A 22,269-nucleotide genomic window follows, 5' to 3' on the forward strand; every position below is an offset into this window, starting at 1 on the left:
AAATGGCATGACTCCTTTACCCACAGCACGAGTGATTGCAAGGAGCTCCGTCGACAAATCCAATCGGCAATTGAGCAGGGCCGATTGATCCTAGGCCAGACCGCCATGAAAGTGGACACTCAGCCTTTCCCTGGTGTGAACATGGTAGAAAATGACGACCGGTCTGCAAGGCGGCAGCTGGACTTCGCGCTCGACATCAACATGGCAGGGGTGGCATCACGCCGCCAGGACAAGAACAAAGAGGCTGATCCCAGCGATCGGCCCCAAAAAGAAAGGAAAGAATATGTCATAGAAGAACAAGTAAGGTATGTGAGGAATCAACGACCAACTTCTTCTGATCTTCTCAGGAAATATGAATACCAGTACCAGCAGCGCCTTCAGTGGGAGTCTGAGGAAGAAGAATATGAGCATCGCACTGGAAAGCGTTTGAGGAAGCGCGAAGACGCCCGTGACCATTGGCACTGCCCGTTCTTCAGGTACTGTTGGGATTCCGGTATGAGCCGGCTGCCTACTATCAGGGATTGCCCAGAGTGTGGACCTGTGAAGCCAGATGCAAGGGACTCAGTTTTCCAACGGCTATGACCTGCTCCAACCTTGCAAGAGTGGGTTCGATCACCACGAAGGGAAGATGAAGAGGAAGATAGGTATCATCGTCCACGTTGGTGCCCTGATGGACTTAATCGTTCCCAGAAGCGCAGGGTTCAGCGGCTGCGTAGCTTGGAAGAAGCCGAGGCCAAGTACATCGAGACATTAAGAAAAGCGCGACCGGATCTGGCAAAACAAGTCCGTTATGTGCAGGAGAAGGAGTCACGCTCTTCCAGAAAGGAATGGCGGCCCAAGTCAACAAAAGCCGATAAAAAGGTATCGGCTGATACACATATGGTTTTTGTACTTCCTGCAGAATTCCATGCTTGGACCCGCGAGGAGCCGTCGGTAGCCCAGCTTGATTTGGGACCACGGCCGGTGATATTCGAAAAGCCACAAGCCAAGAACTACAAGCACCTGAAGGCTTTGTATCTTAAAGGGTATATTAACGGTCAGCCTGTTAACAAGATGCTGGTGGATACGGGAGCGGCAGTTAACATCATGCCATACTCAGTTCTGCGCCGTTTGGGGCGGTCCACCGGAGACCTGATCAAGACTAATGTCACGCTAAGTGACTTTAATGGGCAGACTTCAGAAGCTCAAGGCGTCCTCAGTGTAGATCTCACCATCGGAAACAAGACTGTCCCGACCTCGTTCTTCGTCGTTAACAGCAAAAGTACCTATAATGTTTTACTTGGCAAGGACTGGATTCACACTAACTGTTGCATCCCCTCCACAATGCATCAGTGTTTGATCCAGTGGGATGGTGACGAGGTGGAAGTGGTCCAGGCAGACAACTCGATTGAAATTTCACATGCTGCCATGAACATCTGGGATGCGGAAGATCAAGAGCCAATTTCAGGGATGAGCTTAGAAGGGTGGGATCGCATCGAGGCTACAAAAAACGGAGTGAGACTAGTCTTATCTACCGGCCTTATAGAATAAAGGAGCCGCATGAAACGAGGCATTACAGCGAAGTTATGAAGGCCGATTCCTGCAATCGGCCCCAAAAAATTAAATTTTTAATGCCAAGTGTTTTACATAGTTGTTATGGGATGGCCAGCGCTGGCAGCCGACCTTATTCTTTTTGTAAAAACTTGGAAAATAATGGGATGCGTGGAGCGGCCAATCTCAACGATCGGCCGGAATTCTTTTTACTATCTTCTTTTTCCATCTGCAGCATTGATCTAACGGAGGATGGGAAGTTAGGATATGTTTTCACATCGGCTGACGAACTTGAGGAGATAGATATTGGTCCTGGGGATAAGCCATGACCAACGTTCATAAGTAAGAAATTGCATCCATCCCTACGAGAGCCAATGATAACTTTGCTGAAGGGGTATGCCGATTGCTTCGCCTGGGATTACACAGAGATGCCTGGGCTGGATAGGAGTATAGTTGAGTATCGGCTCCCTCTTAAGAGTGGATTTTGACCATTCCAACAGTGGGCACGCCAAATGAAAGCCGATGTCCTGATTGAAGTGAAAAAAGAAGTGGAGAAGATGTTAGAAGCTGGATTTATCAGGACTTGCAGATACGCCGAATGGATCTCCAGCGTTGTGCCGGTGCAGAAGAAGGATGGCCGATGGTGGGTGTGCGTAGATTTCAGGGACCTCAATAGGGCCACTCCGAAGGATGAATACCCAATGCCTATTGCAGAGACTTTAATCAATGCTGCTGCCGGCCATAAAATTTTAAGTTTCATGGATGGTAATGTAGGTTACAATCAGATTTTCATGGCCCCTGAAGATATACACAAAACTGCATTCAGGGTGCCTGGAGCGGTGGGCCTGTTCGAGTATGTGGTTATGACCTTCAGCTTCAAAAATGCTGGTGCTACGTATCAACGTGCCATGAACCACATCTTCCATGATTTGATCGGCAATCTGGTAGAAATTTACATCGATGACGTCGTGGTAAAGTCAGCATCGGTCGAGGGACATCTGGATGATTTACGGCAGGTTCTGGAACGAACAAGAAAGTTCGAGCTCAGGATGAACCCAAAAAAGTGCGCCTTTGACATGTCAGCCGGGCAGTTTTTGGATTTTCTGGTTCATGAAAGAGGAATAGAGATTGGCCTAAAAAGTCAGGAAGCTGTACGCACTATGGTGCCACCCACTACCAAGAAGGAGCTACAGCAGCTTATTGGCAAGATTAACTTCGTCAGGAGGTTTATTTCTAATCTATCTAGGCGGATTGAACCCTTTATGGAGTTAGTGAAAATCAAAACCAATGAAGAATTCCGCTGGGGGGCAGAACAGCAACAGGCATTCGAAGAAATTAAAGAATATTTGTCGAGACCACCTGTGTTGGTGCCACCACAACAAGATAGGCCATTTTACATATATTTGTCAGTGGGCGACACCTCTATTGCTTCAGTGGTAGTACAATTATATGATGGCAAGGAGAGGGTGGTATTTTATCTCAGCAGAAGGATGTTGGACGCAGAAACAAGGTACCCCGATATGGAGAAACTCTGCCTTTGCTTATTTTTTACATGCACCAAGCTTCGCCATATCCTATTATCGGCTGAGGTAATCATCATTTGCAAATCAGATGTTATAAAGCATATGCTATCGGCTCCCATGTTGAAAGGCCAATTAGGAAAATGGATGTTTGCATTATCAAAGTTCGATATCCGATATCAACCCGCAAAAGCAGTCAAAGGGCAGGCGTTAGCGGACCTCATTGCTGAGAGGGTTAATACCAACATAGCAGCGCTTTCTGTACGAGCTTGGGCTATGTACTTCGACGGATCAGTTTGTGGAGACGGATGTGGCATCGGCATCCTGCTGGTATCGCCTCGGGGGGCAACGTATTCTTTCTCAATCAGGTTACCTACTACCTATACCAACAACCTTGCAGAGTACGAGGCGGTGCATAAAGGCATGGAATTGCTTCTGGAGGCCAGAGCCGAAGTAGTAGAAGTCTTCGGGGACTCAAAATTGGTAATCTCCCAACTCACAGAAGAATACAGGTGTGAAAGTGAACTACTATTTCCGTTGTGGGTGCAATGCCAGGAACTAATAGCCCAGTTCAGGTATATAAATTTCTATTGGATACCTAGAACTCAGAATGCAGAGGCCAATGATCTGGCGCAACTGGCTTCAGGGTACAAAGCCGATGGACCAAATCATCAGGTGTACCTACTGGACTAGAGAGATTGGAGAGCTGATATCTTCAATTACTTGAAGGATTCGACTCGGGGGGCACCCAAGAGGATACGATACAAAGCCATGAGGTATGTCCTGATAGGGGATGATATGTTCTACAGGACCTTGGAGTGGTTACTGCTTAAATGCTTGGGGCCGGTCGAATCCAATTGGCTCCTGCATGAAGTCCACGAAGGAACGTGTGGGACTCATCAGTCGGCTCACAAGATGAAGTGGCTAATTAGGCGATCAGGGTACTATGGCACACCATGCTGGAAGATTGTTTTAAGTATTATAAGGGTTGTCAAGCATGTCAGAGGTTCGGAAAGATCCAGATGGTACCAGCGTCCGTGATGAACCCCATTATTAAACCATGGCCGTTCAGAGGCTGGGGCATGGATATGATCGGCAAAATTAATCCTCCATCTAGCAAAGGTCATCAGTTCATTTTGGCTGTCACAGATTATTTCACCAAATGGGTAGAAGCGGTTCCAATGAAATCGGTGGCATCTAGAGATGTTATTCAGTTCGTCAAGGAACACGTCATTCATAGATTTGGGATCCCTCAGACCGTTACAACAGATGGTGGTTCGATTTTTATTTCAGAAGAATTCAAGAAGTTTGCCGCTGATATGGGTATCAAGCTGATTAGATCATCTCCATATTATGCTCAGGCAAATGGACAAACCGAAGTGTCCAATCAGAGCCTTTATCAAGTTGATTAAGAGGAAGATTGATGAATGCCCTAGACGCTGGCACGAGGTCTTGTCAGAAGCATTGTGGGCATACCATATATCTTGTCATGGGGTGACAAAAACTTCTCCTTATCACTTGGTCTACGGGCAGGAAGCCGTGTTACCGTGGGAAATTACGGCCGGGTCAAGGCGCATAAAATTCCAGAATGACTTAACAGCTGAAGAGTATGCCACTCTGATGAGTGACAATGTTGAGGACCTCACAGAACTTAGGCTATGGTCGCTAGAGAAGATTAAGGAGAATAAGGCTAAAGTAGCCCGTGCATATAATAAGAAGGTCAAATCGAAGGAATTTCAAGTAGGAGACTTGGTCTGGGAAGCAGTATTACCATTGGGAACTAAAGACGCGGCATATGGCAAGTGGTCCCCAAATTGGCACGGGCCGTACAGGTTGACCAGGTCCTACCTGGGAATGCGTACATGCTTGAAGAATTGAATGGCGTCAAGTTTCCATTGGCAGTCAATGGTCAACATCTTAAGAAATACTTTCCAAGTATGTGGGCCGACGAGCAGTGAAGCCGATGGCACCTATCAGGCAATAAGCCGATACGACCAGTAAGCTTAAGCAGGGTGACACGGGCAAAGCCGATGGTGTTTTGGCAAGACAAAAAATGAAAAAGGAGGCCGATGAGTATGATCGGCCCATACGTTAACGAAAGGCATTAGAACAGCCGATGTAAATCGACTTTAGGGTCACGACATGTAAATACAGAGTTCATCTTGGGCAGGTTTTCTAGAGGAAATCATTGATGGCAGCAATGGCGTCGAGACGGATGCGGTCAACTTCAGCAATCACCGCTTCATCCTCTTCATCCGCCCCCGGCACCACTTGTTTGCTCAGGCCGCTCAGCTCGGCCAAGTCCGCCTTCAGTTCGGCGGTCAAGACCACTGCCTCCTGCTTGGAGCCTGTGATAAGATCCTTCTCTTCCTGAATGCGCTGCTTGGTGGCCCGGACTTTAGCCTCGAGATTTTCTAGTTCTCTCTCCAGGAGATGAAGCCGCTGGGCGGAGGCAGATGTGTCAACCTTGGTGTCGAGTGCGGCTTTCTTCTTGTTGACCGACTAGCACATCTAGGCGATGAGAGTCCTTAGGAGCGATTGAGAGCGCCGAGTCTCAATCCTATGGCGAGCCTCTGCCACCTTTGCTCAAAAAGAAGGGAGGTACCCGGCCGGCAGAAGCTTGACCTGAAGGCTCACAGGGAGCTGGGAGTTGACCTCATCAAGGATTTGTTTCACCGTGCTAGAATCCTGGATCAAGGCGTCGATCGCACCCGACAAAAGATTCTTCATGTGGAGAAGTCGATTGGCAGTGCTGGTCGAGTCCAGGGGAGGGTCATCGGCTTCCAGTATGGCTGACCCGATTGATGCAGGATCGAACGCAAGGAGCTCTGAAAGATTCAGATTCTGGAGGAAAAGAGGGTGAGCAAGGCAGTGTGGAAAGAAGACTGAAGTAATTAAAAAAGAATAAGGCGTACCTGTCCTGAGAGAGAGGTGGCGATAGCCGATGAAGAAGCAATCGGCTCTTGAGGGCGCATCCCTTCCGAAGGTTGAACGATGACAGTAGAGACCAGAGGAGCCACGTCTCCAAAAGAAGGGGCAACAGCCGATGAAATAGCGGTCGGCTCGGCTAGATGTGTCTCTCGCGCAGGGAGGTCAGCAGTAGTTAAGGCGGTGGATGGTCCTTCCAGAGGGGGGCTAACAAGTGATGCGGTCACGACCGGCTCCTACGAACCTGGCGAAGCAGCCGAGACGTCGACAGATGCAGAGGGGCCCTCCAGGACCGTCGCATCAGGATCACGAAGAGTGATCAGAGCTCTAATGGGCACGCCCACATCCTCCGGCATCTCCAAAGCCAAGCCCTGCTGGCGTGGGGGTTCTTCCCCACTAGAGACATCCACAACGACAGGCTGCAGGGGGAAGGAGCGTAATTAAAGAAGACGGCCATGAACAAAAGGCCGATTACATTTATAAAAAAAGGGAAAGGTGATCCAAACCTGGTTAGCAACTGGGACTTCTGGGTTAGGAGAAGATGGTGCAGCTTCCTTCCGGATCTTCTTGACAAGGACTTTCCTCGTCTTAGCACGAGCTCGGGGGGCAACAGCTTCAGTGGATCGCTTCCGCTTGGGGGTCAGCTTGGCAGTGCTCGGCTGGATTTGCATTATGCTCTTCGAAGGAGGAGGTGCATTTTTGCCGAAGAGAACCACAGGGGCAACTGGCAAGAAACAAAAGGGTGACCCATCATCATTCATGCCATTTTCCTGCTGCAGAAACAAAGAATGAAATCAAAAAGGGTTCAATAAAAGTCAAAAAAGAAACGTTAGTCAAGAGGCAATACCTCTCCAACGGGAATCTCGTATTCAGAGTGGATTTGCTGCAGCATCGGACCCAGAGCTCTTCGGAAAATGTGAGTTTTCCACATCAACCACCACCCATCAAAATCAACAGCCGAAGAAGTGAAGACAAGATCGACACGGACAGATAGGGGAAGGTCTGAAAAAAGACTGTGACACCTTTGGGTGGTTACAGCATCAGGGAGATCCACTCTATTTGACGTCAGGAAGTGAAGAAGGAAATGAGGTGGTACTTGTCCAAGACCAAGTTGCCGGGCTGCTACAACCGGCTGGTAAAACTCATACCCTGGCTTTATGATCCGATTGGAAATACTCATGCCAACAGGAAAGAAGACACGGCCGAACCATAATGGAGTACAGACGCCTGGTGTCAGCGTCATGAGCGAAATCGGCTAGCCGGAACATGGCTGGGTTCTTAAAGAGTTCAGAATCGATATATGGTAGAAAGTTTGGGCTGTCTAGGCCTCGGTAAAAGATTCTAAACCAACGTAAGGCGTCTGGAGGGTTCAATTTCCCACCGGGAAGACTGTACAAAGCCTACCCGAAGCTAGCGCATCTAATTTGCCTCCCACTCAGGTCAGGGAAAGAATTGCCGACTAGAGAAGGGAAGTTGGGGATGAAGCTATGGAAGTAAAGATGAGCCCATAACTGGATGAACCACCACAGACCACCAGTTCTGAGTTTTTTCTGTGAAAGAAGGATCGAAGTCATCAGATGAAGGTATCTGTAAATTTTCCCAAGGAATAATTTACCAAGGCCAACAGGGTTACCCTTGGCCAGCTCATAAGCCATAGGGAGGTAATTTTTGGTTGGAGCAAGTGAAGGGCCACAGAAGAGGAAGTGTTCAAGCCACAAATTTAGAAAGGCCGTATGCTCTTTCTCCGATACAGGACCCTTGCTTTTCTGGTGTTGGATCAAGTATGCACTCCAGTTAGTACATTCGGCTTTGGAAGACAGTTTGAAGGGGACTACAGAAAGCCTGTAAGCAGAGGGACAAGTCGATGAGATGTCTAAGCCAGTGATTATCATAACATCCAGGAGCGTTGGTGTCATCGGACCGTGCCCAAAAAGGAAACAGTTCAAGGCATCGGACCAGAAGTAGCCGATGGTCTTCAGAAGGTTCTCGTCTTTTTCAAGAGGAGAAAGGGATAGAGACAGAGTATCGGCTATCCCGATGGATTCCCATAGAGGCTGATAGGCGTCCGCCATTCTGTTATACCAAACTATCCAACCCTCAGGAGGATTTGGCCAAGCGCGAAGGCTATCCGACCAAGACTCTAGATCTATGTCCTGGCTCACGAAGGGGATTCGATTGGCTTCGAATGAAATCAGATCTATGGGCTTCTCGTAAGAACGAGGCCCGAGGCAGAAAGAATTTGGGGAAGAAGGGTGCGGTAAGAAGATATCGGAAGCCTGAAAAAACCCCAAGGAAACAAGATAGTCGAAGAAGGAGTCATTTAACTACGCAGTAAATTTTCTGGTTACTGCATTAAATTAATGGGGGTCGAAGTTTACCTTCAGACCAAAGACGGCGGCGGTGGTGCTCGAAGATTCCGCCATCGGGAGCCTCGAATCGAGAACTTAGAGAATAGATCTAGGGTTGGCGGCGCAGGATCGAATGTGCGTCTCAAGGTTCAGAGGAGAATTTTGCGACTAGGGTTTATGAGCAAAAGAAGCTTGGGAGTTAACCTAGATCCCGGAATCTCCAGAGATCTATTTTGGATTTGAGGTCCGGCAGAGGGTAAAACAAATTGGAAAGTTATTTCGGATCCGGATTGGTATATTCTAAGGCCGATGCGTTGCCATCGGCTCTTGAGCAGGTTGTTATGTGCAAGAAATTTACTGATGCAAAAGAGGATTTTATTCACAGCAAGGCAGCAAGTACAAAAGAGGAGCTAACTGCTCCTTGAAACAACCTAGTGGTGGTGCTATAGCCTACCACCAGTACACGCCAGTGGTCTTGCGGCGCTTGGTTGGCGGGGCAACGCTAGCACCACTATCATCGCTATTGCTATTGTCGCTGTCGTCACTCCCGCTGTTGTTGCTGGTGAAGCCGTCATCGTCTTCGGCTTCTTCGGTGTCATCGGAAGTTTCGTCTGACGACCTGCCAAAGAGGAAGGTACCTGCCATTGGATCTTCTTTGGAGGAGAAGGAATCGGCTCTTTCTTCCAAGGAGGAGAAGTCTTCCTCCCAAGATACATCATCTTCGTCTTCCTCCAGCTCGGCTCTGAAGAGGAGTGCGAGATCCTCGCCATCAGTCAGGGATTTATCATCCTCTGACTGGGAATGGAAATCCTATTCCTCTGCATCCCAATGCAGGGGGGCACGGACTTCATAAGCAGCTATCGGATCGTATTCTAGAGTAGGCTCTCAGGAAGATTTGGATTCAAAAGAAATGACGGAGGAGGCAGAAGAAGAAGAAGCCATGGCAAAAGAAAGAAAGGAACGCAATTGTCAATGGCTGTGAGAGAAAGATGATTGGGGAAGATGCGGGGGGTAAGTTTATAAAGGTAAACAGAGAGGTGAAGTGAATCGGCACCGTGACGGTTCCCTAGGAGACTGATACAGAGCAGTCACATCCGTTGGAAGTTGAAAGGGCGTGGCTGTACGGGTCGGAAGCCGAAGGGTCGAGATGATTTTAAAATGGTTGATTTCGGAATTACCATTGCCGAAACCAGGGGGGCATGTGTTATCGCCATATTCTGGACGGGCCAGAAGTGGGCCATGGAGCAAGATGGGCCTAGAAGATAATTATAATAAGCTTGCGAATCGGACCTTGTGCGGATGATTGGGGCCAGAAAGGCCGTGTAAATATAGATATAGGCCGTTAAGAGTCGTATCGTGTTTGGTTAGAGTTAGTTAAGAAGGAGGAGTCTACGGACTATAAATATGTACTATGAATAAACAAGAAAGAGAATAATCATTCATCAACAACTCTCGGCGCATCGCCTCCCCTATTCTAGGGTTTTCATCGGGTAAGTGCCATGCGACTCCGATCACGCTCTATGTGATCGGGTAGCATCACCCTTGCTCGTTTGTTTTATGTGTTGCTCGTTCTGAAGCCTTGTAGATGGCGAGTAGCACTAGTTATCTTAGCGCGCATAGAGTAACGTTATCTTCTGTGTATCCCGATCATGATTAGGCCTTGCAAACGAGTTGAAAGTTCCGGCAGTATGTTTAGTATCGGGTCGTAGCTTGAATAGAGGTTGCTCTAGGAATCGGCTCTTCGGCTGGTTTTAGGATCTCTATTTAGGTTGTTTGTTCCGATGCTTTTGCGTATTCGTTAGGCTCAATTACGTGTAGGATGTTCCGATCATGCAATGAGGGCTTGGTTATTGTGGATTGGGTTAGATTGATATTTATGAAACAAGATTTATTTTGTTGATAAGCATATATGTATATTGCCTGTTCCAAAGATCCGATCCGGTATTGCCGCAATCGGCTCTTCATAGCCGATACAGGGGAGGAAGTGATGAGCCGATCACGGCTCGGACTGACCTTTACACGTGTCTGTGCGTATAGGAATTTGATACATCACACCTTTCTGATCAGGTGTAGGATCAGGTGGCACGCCTAGCGACCTCAAGTCAGGGTGTGCGCCGGATTTCTGGGCCGTTGACCGTGGGACCGGGGCCCACCAGCAGTCCCGGAAGGCTCCCGGCTCCTCGTGTTGCCTGTTGTTGCTCGCCGGTGGGTTTTGACCGACAACATAATGGAAGACCCGCAGTGATTTCAAGATAGCTAAACAAAATATTAGTACTCTAATGTAATAACTGCTACGCGATAATACAATATTTTATATAATTATTTTATTTGAAAAATTTAAGATTTAAGATTCAAGATTTAAGATTTATGAAATATAAAATAGATGTGTTGATACTAAAATTTTGCAAATATAAATATGGAAAGATAAAGAGGGCCGATGGAGAGTCCTGGAAGAAGCTGATGGCGCGTCTGCATCAAAGATGTCAGAACTGTCACTTGAAGGTGACGTGGTAGCGGTCAAAGGCAAAAAGAACTTGGTCAAGGAGATGGCTAGGTGCAATTTGAATCGGGCTGGGAGATAACGTCTTGAGAAGATCCTAGAAGAGCCCCTTTTTCTTATAATAAATCTTAGAAATATGGTAGTGTTTGTTTTCTTTCGGAACAAGTTTGTTGCGTCGTGATAAGTTAGAAATTTTAGTTTTAGGGTATAAATAGTAGATCTCAGGGTTGGTAAAGAATAATCATCAATCAATACAATACTTTTCTCGGCACATTGCCAAAATCCTAGGAGTAGAAGTAGTGTACTTTGTCTCGACGACTTTTTCAGTAGACAGAGCTGCATCGATTCGACCTCCGGTTTGCTCCTAAGTATCATCTTTTATCAGATCTTCTAGGCTTTAATTACCGGCACATCGCTGTAGTTTTGTCTAGTTTATCTACTAATTTATCGAGTTGTTTTAGAGCTTACGAGGCTGCATCGTTTCGATCTCTTATTGGTTTTATCGGATCTCACCCAGTTATCGACTTCTTTTAAGTACTGATGTGGCTGTATTGTTCGATCTCTTAATAATTTTTGATAGATTTTACAATTCATCCAGTAACAATCTTGAATCCATCTGCTTTGATTAACCCTTTACATGCAGTAATTAGATAGCCAATTTCTTCTTTGATTCTTCACTAAACTATTAGGTTGTTTCAGTCTTGATATCGTTGTGGATAATCCCATCGGCTGGTTTGTTTGATCTAATCTTGTTATCTCAAACTGTCTCGATCTTTGAGTAGTGATGTTAGGCCAAGTCTTATTGGTTGGTTTTGATTATGAAATAACGGTGACATGGCTGTGATAACTTAGTAGCTCCAATCGGCCCTTTTGAACGATTCTTGAACTTAAGGATAAGTTTACTCTTTGATATAATTAGATTCTTCAGCTAGTTATGCTTGATTTACTACACTGCAATTAGCGCTGTCTCGATTAAATCCGATCCGACTAATAGTAATAGTAGATTTAGTTTAATTGGTTGAATGCACCTAATTATGATAAGTTTAATCTTAATCTTTTACATATCATGAATCGGCTATACAGCCGATGTCGGAATATTAGTATCAGATTCCATAGCCGATGCATTTTTGGAACTTTTCGAAATCCCAGCCGATGCATTCCTCGTTGTTTACTGATTAAATTTCTTTTCCCCTATCAATTGTATAATCAAATTGACTAGCACGCCCCGAACCTCAATAGCGGTATCTGCACTGGTGATAAGCAGAGCTCCCAGATCTTAGCGTATCGTGCTCCGCAAGATTAATCGTGTGATTTTTGCGGCAACAAGATCATATTAGATCATATTGCTAAGTTAATAATGAATTAAAATTCTTGTGATTCTAAAGAACAAATATTGAAACAACTTTTATTAGTGCAAATTGAAATAATACATAAATAGATATGGGGAGATGCAAATTAGAGTAGTTATATGTTTAGTGAAAAAAAGAATTTATTTCATTTCATCCGACCTCCCTAACAATCAAGATCCAAATTAATTGGAACATAGACCTGTATCATGTGAGGTCCACTGATTAATGCAGCAAAAGAGTATACATATATCCTATGTTAAAACAACGTAGAAATAATAAAAAGAAAAAAAATATCTATTTATGATATTATTTTAGTAGTAGTTCAATGTGATCTAATCACTTTTAAATAATTTAATTTTAAACACGTACATATGGTACCTACATCTTCACTAGTTAAGTTGTAAGACTCGTTATAGCTGCATTTTATCTCAACCTCAACCTCACTAACGTAGTGAACAAGAGAAATTGAAAGTACAAGTGGTTTCCAATTGGATAGGTTCTCTGCCGCAAGGAACCTATCCAATTGGAAACCACTTGTACTCCTCGCCAAGTCATAGCAGTCCAAAGAATTATATTGGGCTGGCTCTTATTCGAGAAAGGATAGAAAAAGGAGAAGCTCTGTGCTTCCATTAAGATAAAAATAATGTTTTATGGTTTAAGAAAAAAGACAGTAGTACCAAAGAAGCCGGAGCTATGGAAGCCAAATTTTTGATGAAGTCCACGTGTCTAAATTCTTTTATCCATCTAGGCAAGCAAGATCTAAAATGAATTTGTTTCTACCGTATAGCAATGCACGTACAGACGTAGTATAAATTTTAAAAAATAACAGGTTTGTAAAATTGAGACCGGGTGGTAAAAAAGGATTGTTTCCGACAAATTAATAATGAAAAAACAGAAACCGTTCCCATCCGTGCCTCGTCTCTCCCGACTTCACCTCTGTCCCCGTCTTCCCGAGCGCCTCCTCGACGGCATGTCGACTAGGGTTCGCTAGCGCCGCCCCCTCCATCGCCCCCTCCTCCCCCAGCCCGTATCCCTTCGATTCCCAGCCCCGTTCGTCCCTCTTCTCCCTCAACGCTCTTCTCCCACTATAACCCTAACCGCCGGCTGCTAGGTCCGCCGCTGGCCCTGGTTGCCGCCACCGGTGGGTTCTACGGAGGAAAACGGGATTCCGCCGCCTTCCTCAGCCACCTGACGCCTTCGATTTTCCGATCCGGACGACCGGAACCTCGTTCCTCCGCTCCGCTAGTCTTCAGGTCGGCGACCTCTGCTCCCCGTCGTCGTTGGCTATCTCCTCCGAACGAAGTCCGGTCTCCCCCCGTCCGTTCCGGTCTCCTTCCTGCCTGGCAGCCGCTAGTACCGGTCACTACCTCTCATCCAAGCCACAAGGATCGACAGCTGCCTCCTCATCTCGCTACTCTGACGAGGCGTTCCCAGTTCACGAGGTCAGGCCGCCCTCCATTCCCCAGTTCTATGTGCTTGTCGCAAATTTTCGTAAAAATCAACTGATCCGTGGATATACGGTGCACTAAGATGGATGACTATGGCACATGTGGGTGGTTGCTTGATGTATCCCTCATTTCAATGAGGTGTTGAGAGGTGTTCTATCATTATGCTTGAATTTATTAAAAACATCCCAACTCATTAGCCGAATTAAACTTCTTAGGATCCGAAGTTATTAGTGAATGTATCTTCAGTCATGTACACTTCTATGAACAGTCAAAATAAGAATTAAGAATTGCAGGTATGTAAATTTGGCAGTCAAAGTATAGGATTACTACTTAAGCTTCAGACCTGCGGTTAGCCCATCAATTTCTTGACACATATAGATCAATGTCCGCTACACACCACTTATGTGTATCCACACATCTTTCTTATAAAATTGTTGCTTATACGGTTACACCAGCACCCATATTCTAATATCTGATGTTCATAATTGCAAATGGTCAAGCTACATGAAAAGTTAGCTGGGCTTTCATCATTGGTATGGCACCTCTACATGGGTAGCTATGTGGTGCATGCAGGTATTAGCTAGAGTTAGTGCTCTCTGGTATTTCCGTTTTAATCTACAGGAACAAGATTCTGTGACCATTATATTCATGTTATTTAGTTTGAATGAGATTGATCACAGAGTAGGCGGCCAGGCCAAACATACATAGGCAATGCAGAAGGGATGGAATACATATTTGGGGAAACCCAGCATATAGGCACAAGAACTACCTAGGTTGCAGCTATTTTCACAAAACTGTGATCATAGATACAGGCACAAAAGTTTCTGTATATATTTATCTATTCAGCTGTGATCATAATAGTCAATAGTTCTGGAGGACTTGTTGCTCTGCCTGCACATTGTTGCATAATTAGAACAGCTGCAATTTTCACATCTCGCAGAAAACGAGGCAAATCGGTACAGGCACAAGGTTTGCTGCAAATACAGAATATATCGAATCTGTATTTGCATCAAAACTATGTCTGGGTTTACCCACGATTTGCATATTTATCATTACTATTAGCTAACATGTTTACGCTTTAGTTTGTCAAGTTTTTCTTTCATTTTTCTCTTCTGTCTTCCCATGTTTATTAGCCAAGAATCTGACTTTGTGTTGGAATTAATAGGGCAATTTTCTTCACTGGAAAGGAAGGACACTTGTGAGCCGGAACATCTTAATAAAGGACATGCGATGTATGCTTTCTTCCCTTCTCATCCCATATGTATCTTAGACGTCTTTCACTCTAAACAGAATCAGAATCGACAACACCACTAATGGTTATTTCTGTTCAGTAAGGAATGCAGATCGGGCGGCACGTAGCTCAGACCATCGCAATAATGTTGTTTCATGGATCTCTGAGATTAAGGACACATCTAATGTGGCTGTAAGGAAGAAAAGGGGGAAAAGAGCACCTCCATCTTCTAAAAGATTACGTGATAAAAAGCTGGATAAGGAGCTTGACAGTGATGATGCAGACAATGACATTGATGGTACAGATGAAGGACAGGTTGGTAAAAATCAGTCTGTTGTGCACAGCGAGGAGTGTGTGGATGGGAGAACTAGTGATGGCTTACAGAAGACAGGCCAGTCAGGTAATTCTGATGGTCCAACCTTGGCTTCAGAAGAACAAGACCATTCAACAAACTCTAAAGACATCCTCCAAAAGAGTAGCTCTCAACCCACAAAGAAGGTTTCTCAAAGCGCAACAAGAAGCAGGCAAGGTGCATCTCATTTGGAACAGGAAGGTGCAGATGAAGATGATTCTCATGGACAAGCGGCTGTTGTGAATAAGGATGTTGATGACGAAAGAAGCTCTCACGAAATCAAGGATGATGTGAGTTCCTTGGTCTTATAGATTTATCTGCTCCAGCGTTTTCATTTTATTTATGGTTACAACCTTATTATCACAAAGTTATCATGCATCATGAAGTGATTTGTTTGCTTCATATCCAAACATTATAATGTATCTAAAATTACACCTTCAATTTGTATTAGCAACTAAGTTTGTTGTAAATGTTCAATATCCAGCAGGTATCTGATACACAAGTGAATACCACATCCTCTGATGATAAAAGTTCAGAAGAAGTTGAAGATGTGAGTTGAGAACCTTAAACTTCTGTATGTTATTTATGGCGCTAGACCTCAATTGGTTGCATGATTGGGTTACTTTCTCCTTTTCCTCTTTCTGTGATTGAATAATGGCCTTAGTTTTGAATCGCCTGAACTGTGTAACTTGTTTAAAAACAATAGGTGAAGGTGTGTGACATTTGTGGAGATGTTGGTGAGGAGGAGAAGCTTGCTGTGTGTAGCAGATGCAATGACGGCGCAGAGCATACGTAATGTTTCTTTGCTGCATTGCTTTCTTTTCTATACAACTGTTCAATTGCATTTGGGGATTGTGTATGATAATGGTTAAAGTTGCTCATTTGCTGTTTTTTGATTCTGAGTTGCTAACTGGAAGGCTAAAAGCAAAATTAGGCATGCCAATGCACTTATAATAAGTTTACACGATTATAACCTGTGCTCATATACCTCCGGGCAGGAAGAAATTGCACTTTTTCAGCTTTTGTTTACATAAAGAATTGCAAATCTGCTATGAGTTTTTTTTTCATGTCCCTTCTTTACTTCAGGTATTGTATGCGGGTAATGATGGAAGATGTTCCAGAGAGTGAGTGGTTGTGTGAAGACTGCCAAACTGTGGTAGAATCTGAAAAGAAGAAACTAGAAAAATCTGAGGTGAAGGTTGGCACTTCAAAAAGGCAGTCCTTTGAAGGGGAAATGAACAAACCTGCCATTGCTGCAAAGAGCAGAAGTTCTTCCGACACTGAATTGGAGGCTGAAAATGTAGGCAACAAAGAGTCAGATACTGCAAATAAGGGGAATGATACGGTCAAAAACAGGATGGAAGAAGATGCTGCAATTACATCCTCAATTCGAGACGCTATTTCTGAAACCGGTGGCGTTTACATGGGGGCTGACTCCAGAAAAAGAATGCCATCTTCACGTGAGAGCTCATTTGGGTATGATGCTGACAAAGGAAAGCAACCTAATCTAGTTGGAACCTTGTTGGCGTCTAATGCTCCAAGGAATCAAGCACCACAAGCTCGTGGTAAATTGTTAATATCATTATTTTCAGATGTAGACTCTTTACATAAATTCCTGAATGTTCAATTTATGGTACTTCTGGGGTTTGCCCTAAAGACATGCCACTAGATGAAACTGTACTAATCAAGGTTTAATGCAGGTCAACTAACCAAATCCACTTCTTTCAACAACTCAAAGGTTCCCAAAGTGAAACAGCTATTGAATGAAGTTCCTCAGAAGTCCAAAAATTTGAAGGAATCTTGGTCTTCTATCATTAAAAAGGAAGGGCCAATCAGCATGACTACTAAGTCGGCAACCTTCAAAAAGCCTAAACCTTGTGAGCCAGCAAACAAGGCAAAGTCTTCCATCACACTTGCTGAGGAGCCAAGGGTGGCGAATCAGCTGATGAGCCAAAATGTAACAAATGATCAATGTTCTTCTATATTGGGGACTCCCTCCACTACTGCTTCAATGGTTGCTCCTGTTATTTCAAAAACTGATACCACAGCTCAGCCCCTTGCTACAGGTAATAACATGGCTGACTCAAATAATTTAGGCACTGCTCATTTACATGGTTGTAAAAGTTATATCGGTAAATTTCCTTTTCCCCTTCTTTCCCATGCATCTCTTCATTTTTTTTAATGTGTCATAGATCATTTATTTTTCTAATTGCATTGATTTTATTGTAGAGTAACATTAGTTTGTTCATTCAGGAAACAGTGAACTAAAGAAGCCGCTTTTAGCAAAATTGGCTGGAAGTACAATGCTACCTAATGCTGAAAGATCCTCGGGTGGTATTCTTGGTCCAGGTGCTCAGAGAAAAGTAACTCAAAACTTAGATCCTTCACATCGGGATACTAAAACAAAGGATGCCATTGGGTTCAAACAGGGTGCTTCTAGCAGTAATCGCACAATCCGTTGCCAAAGATGTAATGAAGCAGGCCATTCAACACAATTTTGTTCTGTTGACAAACTTCGTGTGTCTGCTGTGAAACCTTTGAGCGAGCGAAACTTGAAGGATGCATCTGCCAAAAGAAATAGAATGTCTGAAACTAGTACATCAGCAGCTACTGAAAAAGATGCCTACAGACCAGGGAATCAATCAGAGCAAATCCTGAAATGTGGTACTTATCAGAATCAGTTATATGGGCCTAAAGATGTTTTACCTGCGTCATTCAGCCATGTGAAAAAGCCCTCCACATTGTCAGCTCGAGCTAATGAACAACAGGATATGAAATATCTTTTGTCCACCCAAGGGAGCACAGCTTCAGTAGATTATAGCAAGCTGAAGTTCAAAGATGATCATCCGACTTTATCTGCCGCAACAGGAACCTCTGCTGACAATGGTTGTACTATGCCAAGTGATCGAAGGGATGAATCTGCTCAAGTCTTTTCAACTGGTGATGAATCAATGGCTTCAACTGTCCCAGAGCTGGACTGGATATGGCAGTATGGATATTCTTTCCGTTCGATCCCATATGTGGAATTATTAACTTAAACATTTTAAATAAATTAATAAGTTCCTGTACATGCCATTGCCAATCTACCATCAACTAAGAATCCCTCATTGGATAATGCTTTCACATGCTTTCTGTGTTTCGTTTCAATGATCTCAAGTGTGCTTCATTGTTCATTCCATTTTGTTTTTAGACCTGATTATCACTCACTGATGTGCATTTTTGCTATGAGTTATAATATTATCTAGATTTGTCATCATATGCATTTTAACCTCTTCTTTCTTGTCTTAACAGAGGTGGTTTTGAGCTGCGGAGGACTGGAAAATCACCTGAGCTATGTGATGGTTTCCAAGCCCACTTATCATGTTCTGCTTCACAGTCAGTGCTGGAAGTAGCAAAGAAATTCCCTTCTAATGTCCAGCTTGAGGAAGTACCTCGGCAGAATTCATGGCCAACACAATTTCAGGAAAATGGTCCAACATATGAAAATGTTGGTCTTTTCTTCTTTGCTAGAGATGTTCAGAGGTGTGTTTCTTGCAGTTTTTCTCCTTATTCATATTTATTTCAGTCGTTCATACTTCGTTTTGTATAATTTGAAACTCTAATCTAAATAGCTCATATTTTTGCAGCTATGAAAACCACTACAGTAAATTAGTTGAAAATATGCTGAAGAATGATTTAGTTCTCAGAGGAAGTGTTGACGCTGTTGAGTTGCTTATATTCCCTTCCAATATCCTGTCAAAGAACTTCCAAAGTAAGAATTCTTTGACAACTTGAAGTTTTATTTTTATCTCGTGATAGGTTTTACTGTGATTGGTTTATTGATCATATTCTTATTCTGTCTAAGGGTGGAATATGTTCTATTTTCTATGGGGTGTATTCAGAGTTAGCAGAAAAGATTGCTCAACCCTTCCATCTGATGTACCGACAACTAGGCTTGAACCTAATTTTAATGAGGATCCCCAGGCTGTGGTTCCCAGTACCTCTGTTTTGTCATCTAGTCCATTCTCAAAAGACAGGAATAGTTTTGCCGAACAGCACACCAGTTTGGTAAAGTCTGCTAATTGTCTACCGAGTTTGGAAGCCAATCATGAGGTGTGTTTGAATGGCGAGAACTCTATGAATCAGCCTGTGAGTGCAAGAGCTAATGATAATCTAGATTCAACAAATAGCAATGGTGCTATGGGTCCCTCTGCCATGGCTACAGAAATAAAAGAACAGGTGAATACTTATATCTTGTTCTGTCTGATAGCTCATGCTTGTTGAACTGTTTTTCTACATAGTTGCATTCATGAACTTCTAGAAAGTTCTCTAGTCGTTGTTACTAACCTTGGAGATTTGGGAAGATAATTAGCATCTGTAGAGAAGGCCTTATATTTATAGGGAGCTATTTAGGAATATAAAGAGTATCATGGGAAAATAGAGACTCATAGGAATATAGAGAGCCTTAACACCCCCCTCAAACTCAAGGTGGAAGTGGAGGATCTGAAGCATTGAGTTTGAGTAGGTGAAGCCGATGCTACTCTCGAGTTTGTGCTTTAGTAAAGAAATCTGCTAACTGCAGCTCAGAGGGCACATACTGTAGATCAATAGTTTCTGATGACAATGAGACCGAGTAAAGAAGGCATCAACTCCAATATGCTTTGTAAGTTCATGCTTCACAGGATCATTGTCAATTTGTATGGCTCCTGTATTATCACAGAGAAGAGGTGTAGGGGCATCACATGGGATACCAAAATCAGCCAACAACCATCGTAGCCATACAATATCTGAAGTAGTAGCAGCCAAAGCTCGGAGTTCTGCCTTTGTACTAGACCGAGATACAACTGCTTGCTTCTTAGACTTCCATGCAAGAGGAGATGAGCCAGGAAGAATGCAGCATCCTGTGATGGAACGACGATCCGTTGGGTCACTCGCCCAAGTAGAGTCCGAGTAAGCATGAAGCTGAAGCGGACTATCATGAGCGTAGAACAAACAATGAGATGAGGTCCCCCTTAAGTATCTTAGCACAGCAGACAGACGGGCGGTGGCTGCAGCAAGCGGACGACCACGACGGACAGCAGCAAGCGGACAGCCACGACGGGCAGCAGCCATAGCAGATGGGCGGCAGCCGCGTCGGACGGGGGTGCCGCGATAGGCGCTAGACGGGGAAGCCCAGACGGGCGGCGGAAGGTGGCCGCGACGAGCGCTCGCGCGACGGAGATGAGATGGGGCGACGGCCGCTCCCGCAAGTGAGCCGCGACGGGCGGCTGCAGCGGGGAAAAAAAAGAAATCGAAGGTGGAGAGGAAAAAATTGGATCTTGGGTGGATTAGATAGTCTAATCCTAACCCTAATTCCTGCTCTGATCCCATGTTACTAACCTTGGAGATTTGGGAAGATAATTAGCATCTGTAGAGAAGGCCATATATTTATAGAGAGCCATTTAGGAATATAAAGAGTCTCATGGGAATATAGAGAGACTCATAGGAATATAGAGAGCCTTAACAGTCATGACTTTATTGGCGAACTGCTTGGGAGTTTCGTATGCCTTTATGACAACTGGCATTGTATCAATTCAGTTTTACATGATTATTTAGATGATCCCTCATATCAGTATCTGAAAGTAACATTTTCTTTTATACATGTGCAGAAGCCTGATGTTAAAAAATCGGACAGTGTTGGTGGCAGTGCTAGTGAAAGAGATTTTGATGTGAACATGGTGTCTGTTCCTTGTTCCGTCTCCTTAACCCATCAGAAAGGTAACTAACACTGTTCCACCTCATAGTAGGAGTTCATTATTTATCACCCACATTTTTGTAACTTTTTTTGACTTTATCTTGTTAAAGAACCTGGCATGGAGGGCACAATTATCAACCTTAATGATGCAGAGGACCCCATGGATATAGACCATGTAAATACCAGTGAGATTAGCACAGAAGCACTATATGCACATGGATCAGGTGGTGCACGCAAAAGAAATATTGAGATGGCCAATGGAGGTGCTGAAGTTGGAGTACTCGAGCATAAGAAAATCAAATTGGACACTGTACTGTCTACAAACTCTGGTGTAAGTGAGAATATCAACAATGGAAGGTTATCATCTAAGGTGCATCCCTTTGCTGCTTCGTCTGTGGGTGATGTCAGTAGCAATAATTCGATGACCAGAGCCTCCAGCAGTGATACAAAGTACTTATTTCCACTAGATCTAAATGCAGTGGATGACACAGTATCTGAGAACATTGTAAATATTCCATCTTCAGATGATGAAGAGTCGCTGGAACCTGATCCATCAAAGGTTGGAGAGAAGCAGGCTGGGGAAGAAAACCTGTCAACTGATGTAACAGGTCCCCTCTCCCTCTCGCTTGCATTTCCATCAAGGAAGGAACAAGCTAGTAAACCACAATCGGAGCCACAATGACAGTTTCCTGATAGGAGCAACAGGAATAATACATCATCCATTTGGGGCCAACAGTGATGGTGAATTCCCCTAGCAGTCTTGCTCTTTGAAGCAATCCAGAACATTGAAATCCCAAAACAGAAGCACATGCAATGACGCCTCGTCAGAAGTGCCTTTTTAGCTGATAACCTCATATTCTCAGCGTCCTGTCCATCTGGACTTGCTGCAATGAGCTCCAATGATTTGACTGGGGGATGATTCAGTGCAGAAAGAGCGAGCTGTTTTTTTTTCTTCAGAATTTAGAGCTAGAGATTGGGGCATCAAATGAAATGCCATGTTTTAAAGATCTGCATTGTAAATCGCATGCCCATTTTTGCCCTTAGCTTTTAGTGGTCGGCAGTTGAATGGTACCAAGCGCGAGAAAAATGCTGGTGTTTGACTGCTGTTCACAAAATGAAGGTCGTTTTTGTCCATTGCTTCTTTTTCTGTCTATGAATTTGCTGTGGGTGTAGCCCGAACAGCATAGCGCAAGTATTAGACAAATACCTTAACTCTTCCATATACCATATATGCAGTTTAATCAACAAGTTAAGAAACTTTGTAGATTGAAATCTTTGAAGCAGCGTTGCTATGCTTAGTGGTGTATTAGAGCAATTTAGGGTCCCTACTTTGTGAGCGCCGGGCTCTGG

The 22,269-nt window shown here is 44.3% G+C and overlaps 1 protein-coding gene across 2 annotated transcripts; it reads left to right on the forward strand.

The window, feature by feature from the left end:
* The first annotated feature begins 13,075 nt into the window (after positions 1-13,075).
* Positions 13,076-22,058, forward strand: LOC112879949. Of its 2 annotated transcripts, none has more exons than XM_025944392.1 (13): positions 13,076-13,617; positions 14,789-14,855; positions 14,955-15,496; positions 15,691-15,756; positions 15,913-15,998; positions 16,293-16,771; positions 16,907-17,272; positions 17,460-18,195; positions 18,498-18,728; positions 18,833-18,957; positions 19,051-19,424; positions 20,834-20,942; positions 21,030-22,058. In XM_025944392.1, exons 2-13 carry the CDS (start codon positions 14,849-14,851, stop codon positions 21,599-21,601), a joined length of 3,693 nt encoding a protein of 1,230 aa, XP_025800177.1. In that variant the 5' UTR covers positions 13,076-13,617; positions 14,789-14,848; the 3' UTR covers positions 21,602-22,058. The 2 variants fall into 2 exon arrangements, with proteins under 2 accessions (XP_025800177.1, XP_025800178.1); XM_025944393.1 differs by having other exon boundaries at positions 15,694-15,756.
* The last annotated feature ends 211 nt before the right edge of the window (positions 22,059-22,269 follow it).

Source organism: Panicum hallii, chromosome 2 (assembly GCF_002211085.1).
Source record: "Panicum hallii strain FIL2 chromosome 2, PHallii_v3.1, whole genome shotgun sequence".
Lineage (NCBI taxonomy): Eukaryota > Viridiplantae > Streptophyta > Magnoliopsida > Poales > Poaceae > Panicum > Panicum hallii.

Excerpts from the sequence above, each read along its gene's own strand:
- LOC112879949 (XM_025944392.1), top strand. Across the intron at positions 18,729-18,832 it reads TTTGCTAGAGATGTTCAGAG|CTATGAAAACCACTACAGTA; the intron begins GTGTGTTTCTTG and ends ATATTTTTGCAG. Across the intron at positions 19,425-20,833 it reads CTACAGAAATAAAAGAACAG|AAGCCTGATGTTAAAAAATC; the intron begins GTGAATACTTAT and ends ATACATGTGCAG.